The following is a 15,467-nucleotide window of genomic DNA, read 5'->3' as shown; positions in this document are numbered from 1 at the left end:
GAGGACAGGAGGAGAGGAGATGAGAAGAGAAGAGATGAGAGGAGAGGAGATAAGAGGAGAGGAGGAGAGGAGAGGAGAGGAGAGGAGAGGAGAGGAGAGGAGAGGAGGAGGAGAGAGGAGAGAAGTGGAGAGGAGATGAGAAGAGAGGAGAGGAGAGGAGGAGAGAGGAAAGGAGAGGAGGAGAGGAGGACACTTTATTTTAGTTTGACATTCAGAAAAGTATCTCAAGTTAAACATATATTAATTTAAGGTGGTGAAATATTATTTTATTTCTATTGATAGTATTTTTATTCTCTCCATCCTGGTTGTTTTGACCGAGTCTCTCCAGATCTGCTCTCCGTCTCCAGCGCTCACTAAGCGGCCCAGAGAGAGAGGAAGAGAAGCATCTGCTCGGTACAAAGTGATTCCTCTAATCTTCCTCGGAGGAAGCTGCTCAGCATCGACCTCAAACAAACACAAAAAAAAAAAAAACGAACGCCAATTTTAATTTATAAGCGCGCACAGGTCTCAGGGGAATCAGAACAGAGCGGTGAATAATGCGCGTTACTAAACGCACCGCGCGCTGCTGGATGCAGTGATAGGGCCACTTATGTGCGCGGGGGCGTGCACGCATTTCAATAAGTTCTGTGAAAAGAAAGAAAGAGGAAAAATCCGGAATCAGGATCATGTGGAGGGAAAATGGAAGTTTTAGAAGCTTAATTCTATAAATAAAAGAAATTAAAATTCAACGTTGAAATATTAAAATGTAAAGTAAACACCTGCAGCAGGTTTAAGAACAGGCCACACGGTGGCTTGGTGGAGTATGAAATCATAAGGACTTTATTATTATTGAAGACTCGAGGTTATGACACTGGAATAAATAAACAGATAAATGTTCCAACACGTAAAAAGGACAAACATCTGCACCAGATGTTGGAGCTCTAGAAGTGATGCACGTGGAAGCAGAATGTCTCTTCTTCAGAATACAATAAATAGAAACCAAAAAAGATGTTGAGCAAAAAAAACCAAAACGCACATGAGACATGATGGTAGGTTCACTCACAAGAAGCAGCTTAAAAAGGACAAACAGCAATAAATAATAATAATATATATATTTTTTTGTGTTCGACTGCATGAATCCTGACAACATGAAACAAAAAGGATTTTTTTGGAAGCTATCGGTGATGAAAATATACAACATGAGTTTAAACATGAATCTTTCTTTTGGTAAACTGCTTTCAAGCCAAGACAATAAAAAAAAGCAATATAGGAAAGTTAAGATTTATGAATGCCCCCCCCCCCCCCCCGACCCCCTTTAAGATATTTTACAAGTAAAAACTCTAAAATGAATTACAGTCAAGTAATGAAGTAGCTTGAAAAGACTGATATTATTTTTTCCTTTTAAAAGTCCAACTGAGCGTCTCAACATGATGAGAAGATAAACCCCCCCGCCCCCCAGTAAACCCAGTTGTGCTGTACCTCGACCCGACTGCTCTCCACATTCAGACAGAGGAGGAGGCTGCTGCTGCTGCATCATGCAAATATCACACAGGGTTTGCACCGCTCTCCTCTCACACACATTTATATTACATATAGAAAGTACCGTTCCTGGGAACCAAAAGGAGAATTCAAATAAAAATATGGTATAGAAGAAGGACACGTAGAGTCAGTATAAAGTCAAAGGCATCGCAGGGCCTCGGAGTTCTGCCCGGTCTCTGGACCAAAACAACAACCACATCAGATAACCGTCTAGGAGAGCCTCTATCAAATCATAATAATAATTATAATCATAATAATAATAACAGTGATACATTTCTTTATCGGCTACATTTGTTGGTTGTGTTTTTTTTAATCTGAAATAACAATCATTGAAGGACACACTTCTCCTCTTTCTTGGCCATCTTTCCTTTGTTCTGCTCCAGCGTCCTCTCCAGGTGCTCGTCCTCCTCCTCGGCCCTGCGGAGGGCAAAGGTCAAAAGGTCAGATGCGTCGGGGGAAGCGGGGAGGAGGAGGAGGAGGAGAGGGGTAAACACACACACACACACACACACAGGTAACACAGTCGGTGTCACAGCAACCGTCTCCGTGCCGCCTGTTGAGTGGCCTGTAGCGCCGGAGACCGAGCGGTGACCTTTCACCCTCCTGGGCATCCTGTCGGCGGTCGACAGTGCCGCCAATCTGGACGGGATCACGGCCGTGCAGTTGTGCTACTGCAGGCTGGAACGCACTGTGTTTTCACTACTTCTACGGTTTCCGGGGGACCGCTGGAAATGTAACGCTACGCACCGACTCGCCACGGGAGGTTGGACATCAGCCAGACTTTATGACTGTGACTCGTGTGTCTGGTGTTGGAGGATTGTGGGTAACTTACTCTTTCTCCTGGGCGTCCAGGTCCCGGACCAGCGCGTCCCGTTTGTTGACCAGTATGACCAGCTCATCCAGCAGCAGCTGCTCTCGTCTCTTCTGGGCCTCTGTCTTCTGCCAGTCTGCAACGAAACCAGAGAGACAAACTCCGTCAGGACAGGAGACGCTGAGGACGTTTTATTCTAAAACACACTTTGTCACACGGATGAAACGTTTTATATCTTTGTCCTGCCAGGAAGGACAGAGCAGACTGATGAACTACCTCACAGCTCAACATGAACGTTAAACAACATCTGTACACATGGTGACCTCAGAGCCTCCAGGAATAGAGACGCTCCTCTAATCAAACACTTTGGACGTAACGTCACCTGCTTCCAACTCTTCATCAGCTCTTCATCAGCTCTAACATGAGCTTCAACATGACGGTCTTCTCACTAACCTGCTGGACTGTGAGGAGACGGAGACCAGAGTGTGTAGATACGATGTGTAAACACACTCCGTCAGGTTGTGTGTGTGTATGTGTGTGCAGTGATGATGTGTTGACCCGAGCAAACACACTTGAAGGATATCGTTGTTTGTATTGTCGTGTTAATCTGCACACACACAGATATTTGAGGAATCACGTTCTCACGGGAAAACGCTGCTTCTATAAAGACTTCAATCTGAATATCACAAACACAGATGAGTGTTTTTAAAAATTATTTCATCATCTATCATGTATTAAAAGTGACCGCTCTGGTGAACACAACGGCTCTGTTGGTTTCTATTTTAGCCAAAAACATTTGAAACATTTAAAGGGACTGTATGTTAGTTTTTACACGTAGAAACGTGTTTTAATCGTTTTTATTGTCAGTGTGTGAACAGGTTATAACTTCACCTAAACAATGAGACCTTCTCTGACTTCCTGGGTTTCCTCTCTCAGCCTGTAGACGGCTTTAATGTGAAGAATGGGGACATTGTCTTTCTGGAAAATTCAACAATTGTGACGTCATGCGTGTTTTTAATTTCAGCTCCGCTTACGGGCCTAACGGCGTGCAACTATATCTAACATTCGGTTAAAAATGGAGTCCGCTAACGCCAACAAACGACCAGCCCCCCCCACCACCACTACTCAGACTCCAACACAAACGCCACAGATATACAGTATGTGTAAAGACTTACATACAGCCCCTTTAAAGCTTCGAGGTTAAAGTTTCATAAAATCATCTTGGATAAAGATCGAGTGACTTCATGTTTCTACAGTTTAAGATTAAAAAATGCTTCACAGAAACATCTAAATAAATAGAAACATTTAAATAATAGAAACATCTAAATAAATAGAAACATCTAAATAATAGAAACATCTAAATAAATAGAAACATCTAAATAATAGAAACATCTAAATAAATAGAAACATTTAAATAACAGAAACATCTAAATAAATAGAAACATTTAAATAATAGAAACATCTAAATAATAGAAACATCTAAATAATAGAAACATCTAAATAAATAGAAACATTTAAATAATAGAAACATCTAAATAATAGAAACATCTAAATAATAGAAACATCTAAATAAATAGAAACATTTAAATAAGTAGAAACATCTAAATAATAGAAACATCTAAATAATAGAAACATCTAAATAAATAGAAACATTTAAATAATAGAAACATCTAAATAAGTAGAAACATCTAAATAATAGAAACATCTAAATAATAGAAACATCTAAATAAATAGAAACATTTAAATAATAGAAACATCTAAATAAATTCAAACATCTAAATAAATAGAAACATTTAAATAGAAACATCTAAATAAATAGAAACATCTAAATAATAGAAACATCTAAATAAATAGAAACATCTAAATAAACTCAAACATCTAAATAAATAGAAACATTTAAATAATAGAAACATCTAAATAGAAACATCTAAATAAGTAGAAACATCTAAATAAATAGAAACATCTAAATAATAGAAACATCTAAATAATAGAAACATCTAAATAAATAGAAACATTTAAATAATAGAAACATCTAAATAAGTAGAAACATCTAAATAATAGAAACATCTAAATAAATAGAAACATCTAAATAAATAGAAACATCTAAATAATAGAAACATCTAAATAAATAGAAACATCTAAATAATAGAAACATTTAAATAATAGAAACATCTAAATAAATAGAAACATCTAAATAATAGAAACATCTAAATAAATAGAAACATCTAAATAATAGAAACATCTAAATAATAGAAACATCTAAATAAATAGAAACATCTAAATAAATAAAAACATCTAAATAAATAGAAACATTTAAATAAATAGAAACATCTAAATAAATAGAAACATCTAAATAAATAGAAACATCTAAATAAACAGAAACATCTAAATAAACAGAAACATCTAAATAAATAGAAACATCTAAATAAATAGAAACATTTAAATAAATAGAAACATTTAAATAAATAGAAACATCTAAATAAACAGAAACATCTAAATAAATAGAAACATCTAAATAAACAGAAACATCTAAATAAATAGAAACATCTAAATAAATAGAAACATTTAAATAAATAGAAACATCTAACATCCCGGCCTCTCTGTTGGTTCCTCCGCTGGATAAACAAACAAACAGGTGACTCTCAGTCCTCCGGGGTCTTTGCAGGAAGGGGCCCCACAGGGCCCCACAGGGTCCAGGTGGGACCCCGATCCAAATCCCCTCAGCCTCTCCCTGGAGGGGAGGGGGGCTGCCCACGGGAGAGCGCTCGCTCCCCCCGGGGCTCAAATATCCGCCGGCGCCCTCGGCTCCACATTCAGCCTCACCCCCCCCAGACCTCACCCTCCTCTCACCCCCCCACACTGATCAGAGCTCCATCTGAACAACAATCAGTCTGTTTACCTGCTCTTTGTACAATTTAAACAACCAACCAGCTTCTACTTTCACCACGTAGGACGACTAGTATATCCATTAAATACAAAGTGCATGTTGCTGCACAGACAGCGTCATTTTAAAGGTCCCGTATTGTAAGAAGTCAGATTTTAACGTCTTTTTTTTATTATAAAGCAGATTAAAGTGCTATATAAATACTGTGAAACGCTCAATCCACAGAGAAATACACACAGCCCGTATTGAGAAACTGTGCGTTTGAAACAAGCCGTCAGGATTTCTGTGCATTTGTGATGTCACAAATCTACAATATTTAGACCATTTTACAGTTTTAAACGTAAACATTCTAAATGTGTCCCAGTTTATTTCCTGTTGCAGTGTGTGTGAACGACATCAGCTGACAGGAAGTAAACATGGACCCGAGCTGTTGCCTAGCGACGCAATTCCATTGAAATGCGCTAAAACGGAGCGTTTCAGACAGAAAGGTAAATACAGGTATATTCAGGCAGACTGAAAATTCTCTGATTCCAGCTTCTTAAATGTGAATATTTTGTGCTTTTATTTCCTCCTCTGTGACGGTAAACTGAACATCTTTTGAGTTGTGGACAAAACAAGACAGATGAGGACGTCATCTTGGAATTTTCTGACATTTTATCGACCCAAACAGCTGATCAATTAATTAAAGGTCCCATATCAGCTCATTGTCAGGTTCATACCTGTATTTTATGTTTCTACCAGAATGTGTTAACATGCTTTAGTCTTCATAAAACCCTTTATTTCCCTCATACTGTCTGCCTGAATATGCCTGTATTTACCCTCTGTGTCTGAAACGCTCCATTTTAGCGCATTTCAACGGAATTGCGTTGCCAGGCAACGATTGGTTACTTCCTGTCAGCTGATGTCATTCAAATACACTGCACAGGATTTAAACTGGGACACATTTAGAATGTTTACGTTCAAAACTGTGAAATGGTCTAAATATTGTAGATTTGTGACATCAATAATGAACAGAAATCCTGACGGCTTGTTTCAAAAGCAGAGTTTATGAATACGGGCTGTGTGTATTTCTCTGTGGATTGAGCCTTTCAATACTTTCACAGTATTTATACAGCACTTAAACCTGCTTTATAATATAAATACTATGAAAATCTCACTTTTTACAATATGGGACCTTTAAGAAAATCAGTATCAGATTAATTAACAACGTAAAACAACGGTTAGTTGCAGTCCTACGTCTCTCTCTGCAGATTTGTCCTCGCTGTCCGACAGCTAAAGGAAAAGTCTCCGGCTCAGTGTGAGAACGTGTCCCAACCCCCTCAGAAACCCTCCATCGTTTCATATTAAAATAAAAAAAGAGAGAATTCAAACCCAGCGGAGACAAACTCCTGTTCACCCCTCTATCAATATTTAACCGCCTATTGATTGGAGAATAAAAGGAATGTTGTAAAATGTCACTCCCAAAATAAGTGTGGCTTTATTAAAAATAAATATCCCCCCCCTCCTCATTGAGTCAAATTGCGGCAGTCAGGCTGTGTGTGTGTGTGTGTGTGTGTGTGTGTGTGTGTGTGTGTCACGCTGGGCCCAGTGTGTTTGTCCTGAAAGGTTCTGCTCTCTCTCTCTTCATTGGCTCCGTTCGTCCCTTTGAAGTCGACCACAGAGCGAAATGAACACAGTCCCAATATTTGGTTCCTCTCTTCCTCTTCCCTCCCTCCCTCCTTCTTTCTTTCTTTCTTTCTTTCTCTCAGGGAAGCTCCTCAGGCTTTGTTGGGGAGTCCACAAATACTTTATAATAATCATAATAATAATTATGTCAGATACGTCCCGGCCTGCATCGGAAGAGCGTTTCCCTTTTTTTTAATATGATCTGAGGTTAATTCAGGATCCTGAAGATCCAGATGAGTCATCATCTTTAGGTAATTGTGAGACAGGAATGTGTGTCTCCATATCCGCCACACACTCTTTTCCCACAATCCTCTCTGTCTCTCGGCAAGGCCGGCCCACAGGAGGAGGAGGAGGAGGAGGAGGAGGGTTCAGAGGGGGGGGGAACTTCCCACAAAAACACAGAGAGGTATGTAAAAACCCTCCTGAGCTCCTTCACAGCTCATCTCAGCCAAGAAGCCAAAGTCCTGGTCCAGGGGGGGTGGTGGTGGTGGTGGTGGGGAGAGGGGGCGAGCACATGGCTGTCAATCACACGCCGCAGAGTCCCGCCCCCCTCATTAGGAAGGTAAACAATAAGGAGAGCCGATGAGAGACGTGACCAGGCAACACCAGAGCAGGGCAGGCTGGGTAACCAGACACCCAGGAACAAACAAAACACCCTGCAGCCACTCAGAGACCCCCCCCCCATCAGAGAGAGAGAGAGAGAGAGAGAGAGAGAGAGAGGTTAAAGACTTGGAGAGACTCACACGGTGGGTGCGTATTCAGATAACCCTCGCCGTGCACGCCAACGGTAACCATGTGAGTCTGCACAAGGCACACAAGAATGCACTGGTTCAAATCCCCATGAACCCCCCCCATTCCCCCCCCCGCTCTCTGCCACGCTACATTTATTCAAACTGGTCCAAAGCTCCGTTCTCTCAAAGCGAGGCGAGGCCGTCTCACGTCCATTTATCCGTCTCTCTCTCGTCTCCTGTCTCTCACACTCACAACGATGTGACATCACAGAGTTCGATCCTCAGCTTCATACGCTGACAGACGACGTTCTCCGGACTCATTTCTCTCTTCCTCTCGTCTCTCTGCTCTCTCTACCTCCTGTTCTCGTCTCTCTGCTCTCTCTACCTCCTGTTCTCGTCTCTCTGCTCCCTCTACCTCCTGTTCTCGTCTCTCTGCTCCCTCTACCTCCTGTTCTCGTCTCTCTGCTCTCTCTACCTCCTGTTCTCGTCTCTCTGCTCTCTCTACCTCCTGTTCTCGTCTCTCTGCTCCCTCTACCTCCTGTTCTCGTCTCTCTGCTCTCTCTACCTCCTGTTCTCGTCTCTCTGCTCTCTCTACCTCCTGTTCTCGTCTCTCTGCTCTCTCTACCTCCTGTTCTCGTCTCTCTGCTCTCTCTACCTCCTGTTCTCGTCTCTCTGCTCTCTCTACCTCCTGTTCTCGTCTCTCTGCTCTCTCTACCTCCTGTTCTCGTCTCTCTGCTCTCTCTACCTCCTGTTCTCGTCTCTCTGCTCCCTCTACCTCCTGTTCTCGTCTCTCTGCTCCCTCTACCTCCTGTTCTCGTCTCTCTGCTCTCTCTACCTCCTGTTCTCGTCTCTCTGCTCTCTCTACCTCCTGTTCTCGTCTCTCTGCTCTCTCTACCTCCTGTTCTCGTCTCTCTGCTCTCTCTACCTCCTGTTCTGGGGTAAAAGGCCTCCAGAAGCTGCTTTTGGCCGAAGTCCAAGTGGAGTCAAGAGACAAAAGAGTGTCACCAGAGAAGAAGAAAGTCGATGGGCGGGTAAATACGAACTATCTCAGCAGCAACCGGGAGGTCTGATCTTCTGCTACGTCACAGGGTGAATCACTTTTTGATTAAAGGCAAAAGTGTTACAAACCTAGAAGAACAGATCAACTTGTATTTATCTAATCCAGAACTGAATTAAAGATTGATTATTTGATTGTTCAAGTATTGTCTGTGTTTTCAAACTCTGATATATCGTCTCCAAACTGTTGCACTGACGACAATGAACACGGGCACTTTTGACTCAATACGCCTCAATACACCGTCCTGCTGACACTAATACTCACTCGTGCACCAAATCTGCAAAAAGTAGCTGCTGAAAATAGTCCCCAAAAAACATTATTTATTCCTGTTGAGTAACATTTGCTATAAACTACAGAGCTCAACTGTTTAAAGAAATATCTGTGACCTGATTTCAAAGATGTATGTCTTCAGTAGGAACTGAAGCTCGGAGCCGAGGCAACAGGCAGGAAGTCAGGGACTAAAGCCCAAGCCCCCAAGGCCTATTGAAGGAGGCTGGGTCTTGGGGTATGACACATGCGCAGTGTAACTGGAGCTGCGGTCGTGCGTTGCGATTGGCTCAATTTTGGCGAGTGCAGACCAGACTTTACAGCGCATGTGTTGTACCCCAAAGATCTGACGCGTTGATGACGCGTGACCGAGTCTCCTTCTATAGGCCTGCAAGCCCCCAGGAAGAGCGCCGGGCTTTGAAGCACATTTTCGTAGTGGCCAAACGGCGGTACTACAACTTCCATGTCCGTGATGCCATAGGGCCCAAAAATACTTTTTCCCATAGACTTCAATTGGGGAAAGAGACGTCTGTAGCTCAGCAGATCATTTATTTTGAGGTGAATCAAGTCCCCAGTACGAACACTCTAATAGTCCTGGTTTAAGGGGCTCCCCGATAGCTCAGTTGGTAGAGCGAGGATGGAGCGAGGGCTGGGAGGAGGAGGAGTTAAAGGAAACGCTACTGCGCCTGCTCTATGGGCCCGATGGATGAGGAAGATCAACGGAATGTCCGGGTACTTTATCTCTTGGCAGTCGAGCCATTTAGGCTTCATGCTCTACTGAGAAGCTCTCATAGGAATGAACGGGAGCCTCCAACGCTGGATCCAGTTCTCTTCATACATCCATGCTAAAGCCGTGTTTCCATCAAGCAGTTCAGTTCAGTTCGTTACACGTCATTAGAACGGTTGTTTTTGCGTTTCCATTAGCAGAAGGAATGTTGTACCTGGTACTTTCTTCCTGTACAAACCCGTTGATTTTAAATAGCCAAGCTACCGTCAATAGCGCCAATGGCAGCTTGCAAAACTCCACCTTTAACTACACCATCAACCTTGAATCTGAAGTATTCTCTTGTTGATGTGACTATCATGGTTATCCACCTTCCTCTGACTCACAAACTGATTCAATATGAAAACTGAAGTTAGTTCATGAGACACTGAGCGAGCAGGAAACCATGTATAACTTTTTAAACTGAAGCATGAATGTAAAACAAAACCCACATCTGTTCCACCAGATGTTACAATAACCAGCATATAATGTGATGTTAGCTCCACTACAGGAGGCACTTCTTCTGGGGGGAGTGATGAGAACAGCAACACTTAAAGTACTTTATCTCCGGTTTCTGTGTCCCCTGAACGAAGCAGCACAAACTGCAATTAAATCAAAAATTATTTTCCTAAATTTCCCCCAAAAAACTGAAGTCTGACAACTCGTGGAACGAAGCCGCTCGTTATCGGCGGTTCCAGTCAACTAGCAGCCCTGAAAGAGTTGGCGACATCATCAAAAGTCGCCCATGTGATAGGATTCCACAGTGCACCTAATCAATCAGGGTCTGTAGCGCGCCGCCCCGATGTGTTACAAAGCCCAAATAGATTTACAAATGTGTGTGTGTGTGTGTGTTTGTGTGTGTGTCGGGGGTGTGGAGAGGGATAAGCTCCTGCATAGGATTACATATTGATTTTAAACATATAAAAAAGCTTATCATATCAAACCGTAACAGGAAAAACTCGGAGACCCGGCTATGCATAAATCCCTTTTAGATGGCGAGAGGGCGTCCACTTTAAAACACACACACACCTGCACACGCACGCACGCACGCACGCACGCACGCACGCACGCACGCACACACACACACACACACACACACACACACACACACACACACACACACACACACACACACACACACACACACACACACACACACACACACACACACACACACACACACACACACACACACACACACACACACACACACACACACACACACACACACACACACACACACACACACACACACACACACACAGGCCCTCGGAGGGAGCCAAGACACAGTTATGTGTGTGTGTGCATACATAGGTGTGAATCGGTAAGCAGATAAAGAGGGCATAGTGGATCAATTTTGTGGCAGGGAGATGAGAGTGTGGCATACAGATGGCATTTTCCTGCCTGGCATCACACCAAGGAGGTACAAGGGAGGAGGAGGTGGTTATCACTGAGCACGCTCATAAACAACATCAACGCCGGCCTAACGGCCTCCACCCGTCCACAACCGCTTTAATCTGCAACCGCTGCACATCTAATCAAACTCAGGAAACTTCTTTTAATATCACAACGTTGGAGAAACATCACCTTTCCTTTTCTCCTGACTGTAATGCTCAGAGACTTTAAAGGGATAGTTCAGATGTTTTGAAGTGAGGTACTGATCCATAGTCAGTGTTTTACCTACAGTAGATGACGGTCGGTACGCCCACCGTTTAGAGAAACAGACAGGAGCACCAGCACAGGAGCAAAGTAATATACTGCAGTGGACTGGGGGGCAGCAGCAAAACAGATTTCAGACACCTAAAAACATCAATATCAGTTTAAGTGTTAACTATATTTACAATATTTTCCCCGGTTTATCTTGCCGTCAGACAGCCCCTTTCTGACGGTGAACTGAAGCCGTTGTATCCTCCTCTCGCCAAAGCCACCAGACTCCATTGAAAAAAGACTCTGGACCGTGTTCGGTCAGTCTGTGAGTTTGTGGCTGAACTGTTCCACTAATAGTCAGTGTTCATGTCTGTAATGTTAAATCCAGCGGTACATGTCCACCAGGACCGGCGAGGACACTAGAGGACGCTCTGCTCCACTCAACTGGCCGTTGAAGCGGTGACGTAACCTCTCATTGAAAGCACCTGATTGGTCCCTGGTTTTCAACATGGCGACCTGCTCGTAAACTTTCTGTTATTCCGTCTAAACGATCCACTAAAATCTACTTCTGAACACATTTAAAGAGAGAAATAGGCGATGTTGAATCTGCTTTCATTTTAGAGCTCGATCGCCTAGTTTGACAGCTTGGTCCTGGTTTTGTGGAAAAGGACTGTTAATGGCTAAACGGCTAATGAGGGAACTCCAACACTCGGCCGGCCAATCGTGTAACTTCATCAGACAAAAACCTCTAATTTCACCTCCCAGAACACGGGGGTTGCTGGTCTACCGCTGCCTCGATTGATTAGTTTGTTTGTCTTATAAACTAATCGTTCGAGGCAGCGGTAGACCAGCTACTCCGTGTTCTGGGAGGTGAAGGTAGTGTTTTTTCAATGGAGTCTGGTTGCTTTGGCGAGAGCATAGATAACATATACTGTATAGCTGGCGAGGTTAAGGACTGAAAATATTAATAATATAGTGTAAACTTCAACTGCCAGAGATTTCTTTAGGCGGGCCTTTCTTTAGGTGTGCGTGCCGACCATCATCTACTGTTCGTAATACACTGACTACGGATAAGTACCGCCAGGAAATAGGGCCACCAATGACCAGACCTCTCTGGTGTTAATGTGATATGCATCCTATTACTGTATTTCTGTTAATATTTTCTCTTTATTAACATTGTACCTATTTCTGGACCTGCCTTTAAACCTTTATTTCAGTTAATATAGTATAATATCTCCATCAGCTGATGGTTGAGATGTAAACTAACTTTATAAAGAGTATTCTCTCCGTTTAGCAATAATGAAATGTTCTAACCTCCTCTCTGCTCCTGCGTCTCCTCCTCTGAAGTCTTTCCCTCTACGTTTCCTCTCTGTGACTTCTGGAAGTGTTTGAAATGTGTTTCATCACGACACCAAAAATGACTGTTAAGATCTTCTAAGTCATAAAAAAAATAATCTAAGAAAAGTTTTGAAGAATTTGTTCTTTAGCAGAATATCAGCTTCAGAGTTGATTTCAGAGGAGTCCTCTCCTCCTGACTCCTCTCCCCACCTCAAAGCACTTTCTTCCTCTCTTCCTCTCATCCCATCCTCCCATCCTCTCATCTTCTCGTCCTCTCGTCCTCTCATCCTCCCATCCTCTCCTCCTCTCATCCTCTCCTCCTCCCTCTCATGTGTCTGAGTGTCACGCAGCTCTAGTCAGCAGTACAGATGTAGAATGAAACGTCATGACTCAAACTTTCTCTGTTCCGGTCTGAAGCGTCCAGCAGAGACGGGGCCGAGCAGCTAAACACAGTTAACTTAGAACATCTCCTGTTTTTAGCTCCAATCTAAATCCTAAATATTTACACTAGAGCTGCGCAATCAATAAAATTTAAATTTAAATTCTGGCTTCAAAAGATTATGAAAACAAGAACATCAAACGATTAATGTGCCGCATTCAGGGACGGCCGCTCAGTGTAGGAAGATCCCCTCGTGGGAACTCTAGATGCTGGCGTGCCCTCGCCTAGCGTATTTCCTCCGTAGTGGTGCGCCGTGACCAGCTCTAGGACGGCTTGGAACGGCCCGCGGTTGACATCTATACAACCAACATGTTTATGATTAAAACAGTTTACTGAAGGACGCAGTTCTTCATAGATCTATAGCCTCTTCATTTACACCTGATTGAAGCATTTAACTTTAAAATGCATGATGTTTGATGAAAGTCACACATGTTTTATCTGTTCTAAATGAACCTTAAAGGGAGATTAGTCCAGTATTTAATCCTCTTATCAACATGGGAGTGGACTAATATGCTGCTTTATGTAAATGTATGTATATATGTATTATTATAAATCAATGAACAACACAAATCAATAACAGATATTGATCCAGAAACCCTCACAGGTTCTGCATTTAGCATAAAACAATATGCTCCAATCATAACATGGCAAACTGCAGCCCAACAGGCAACAACAGCTGTCAGTGTGTCAGTGTGCTGACTTGACTATGACTTGCCCCAAACTGCATGTGATGATCATAAAGTGGGCATGTCTGTAAAGGGGAGACTCGTGGGTACCCATAGAACCCATTTACATTCACTGATCTGGAGGTCAGAGGTCAAGAGACCCCTTTGGACATGGACATGACAGTTTAGAGCGTTATTTAACTCCTTCATGACCAGCTAGTCTGACATGGTTGGTACCGATGGATTCATCAGATTCTCTAGCTTTAAAACTGAACCCGCTACAACCTCCGAAAAATCGATTGCGTCAATGCGTAAAAGAAATTAGTGGCGTTAGTGGCATTAACTGGGTAAACTGTTAGCATTGTTAGCTGTTAGCTGTAGCGTATATTGACCTGGACAGACTGTGATGGAGACTGATAGCTCTGTATGTGAGGTGACTGAGAGGAAGAGATAGAGGGAGAGTCCTGTGTATCACTGCAGGTATGTATTTATCTCAGCTGAGTGTGTGTGTGTGGGTTTTTTTCCCCTCTGCTCTGACTCACAGTGCATCTCTCTCTCTCTGTGTCATCGACTGGCCAACCAAATCAGCAATTACTCGCACGCCCGACCATCGCTCAATGGACCTGCCCAAGCACCAAATAAGAGCTGGGGAGACGGACGGCCAACACACACACACACACACACACACACACACACACACACACACACACACACACACATGGTCACAAATATACACACACATAAAAAGACAGACACTCAGGTGGACACACAAACACACCTGTGAGATGTAAACACACAGATGCAGACCAACAGATCCTCACAAACACACACACACACACACACACACACACACACACACACACACACACACACACACACACACACACACACACACACACACACACACACAGTGTGTGAGGACTATCTGTGGCGGCTACAGAGAGGTAGAGCCTGTGAATGTTAAGTGCCTCCCTCAGGGAGGGCTGATAAGTTAGTCAGCTGCAAATCCAACAAGTCCACATGAAGGCAGAGCGGAGCGCGGTGACACGACACACACCACCTCTCCACCTCACACACTATCTCTGCTCTCACACACACACACACACGCACACATACACCATATATAAAGAAATATGCACTCACAGAGGAAACCTACAGACTCAAAGACAAAAGCAGTCTTGTACAAACAATTCAGCTCAGAACAGAAAAACAAACAGAAAGACACACACAGTGAATCTCACGGCTGCAACACACAGTCACAACATGTAATCTATTTGATTCGTGTTCATGACGCTCAGCACGACTTCCAATGTCCAGCAACATGTGACGCACGCAACAATTTCCACTCCAGTCTTTTCAAAATAAAACTACTTAGCAGGGATGTGCATTAAATGCAAATGCTGCGGATTAAGAGTTTTTTAAAACTATATTGTTGGAACAGAGGTAACGGACGGTGGAAAGACAAACTGAGACGGTTTTGGTGAGTTGTATTTTGATCTGTCGGGTCTGAATGACGATATGTTCCGCTGCTGGAACAGCTGATCCACCTGCTGAAACTCAGCAGGTGGATCACTCTGATTGGCTGTTCAGCTTAAGCAAATCAGTGCACGAGAAGAGAAAGTGAGGAGAGCAAGCCAACGAGTAAAGTCAAGAGGAAAAACACAGAAGGTTCACACGGATAT

General features: G+C 43.0%; 1 protein-coding gene across 9 annotated transcripts in view; it reads right to left on the bottom strand.

The window, feature by feature from the left end:
* Positions 1-792: 792 nt before the first annotated feature.
* Positions 793-15,467, bottom strand: part of ehbp1 (EH domain binding protein 1) — a 214,003-nt gene continuing 199,328 nt past the window's right edge. For all 9 annotated transcript variants that reach the window (XM_074647439.1, XM_074647444.1, XM_074647434.1 and 6 more), the window contains 2 exons: positions 2,351-2,465; positions 793-1,935 (listed from right to left, as the gene is read on the bottom strand). In XM_074647439.1, coding sequence (XP_074503540.1) covers positions 1,845-1,935; positions 2,351-2,465 — 206 coding nt within the window. In that variant the 3' untranslated portion in view covers positions 793-1,844. The remainder of the gene's footprint in view (positions 1,936-2,350; positions 2,466-15,467) is intronic.

The sequence above is a fragment of the Sebastes fasciatus genome, chromosome 9, assembly GCF_043250625.1.
Source record: "Sebastes fasciatus isolate fSebFas1 chromosome 9, fSebFas1.pri, whole genome shotgun sequence".
Classification (NCBI taxonomy): Eukaryota; Metazoa; Chordata; class Actinopteri; order Perciformes; family Sebastidae; genus Sebastes; species Sebastes fasciatus.
Note: the sequence above shows the minus strand (reverse complement) of the source record. Positions and strands in the feature narration are given on the sequence as shown.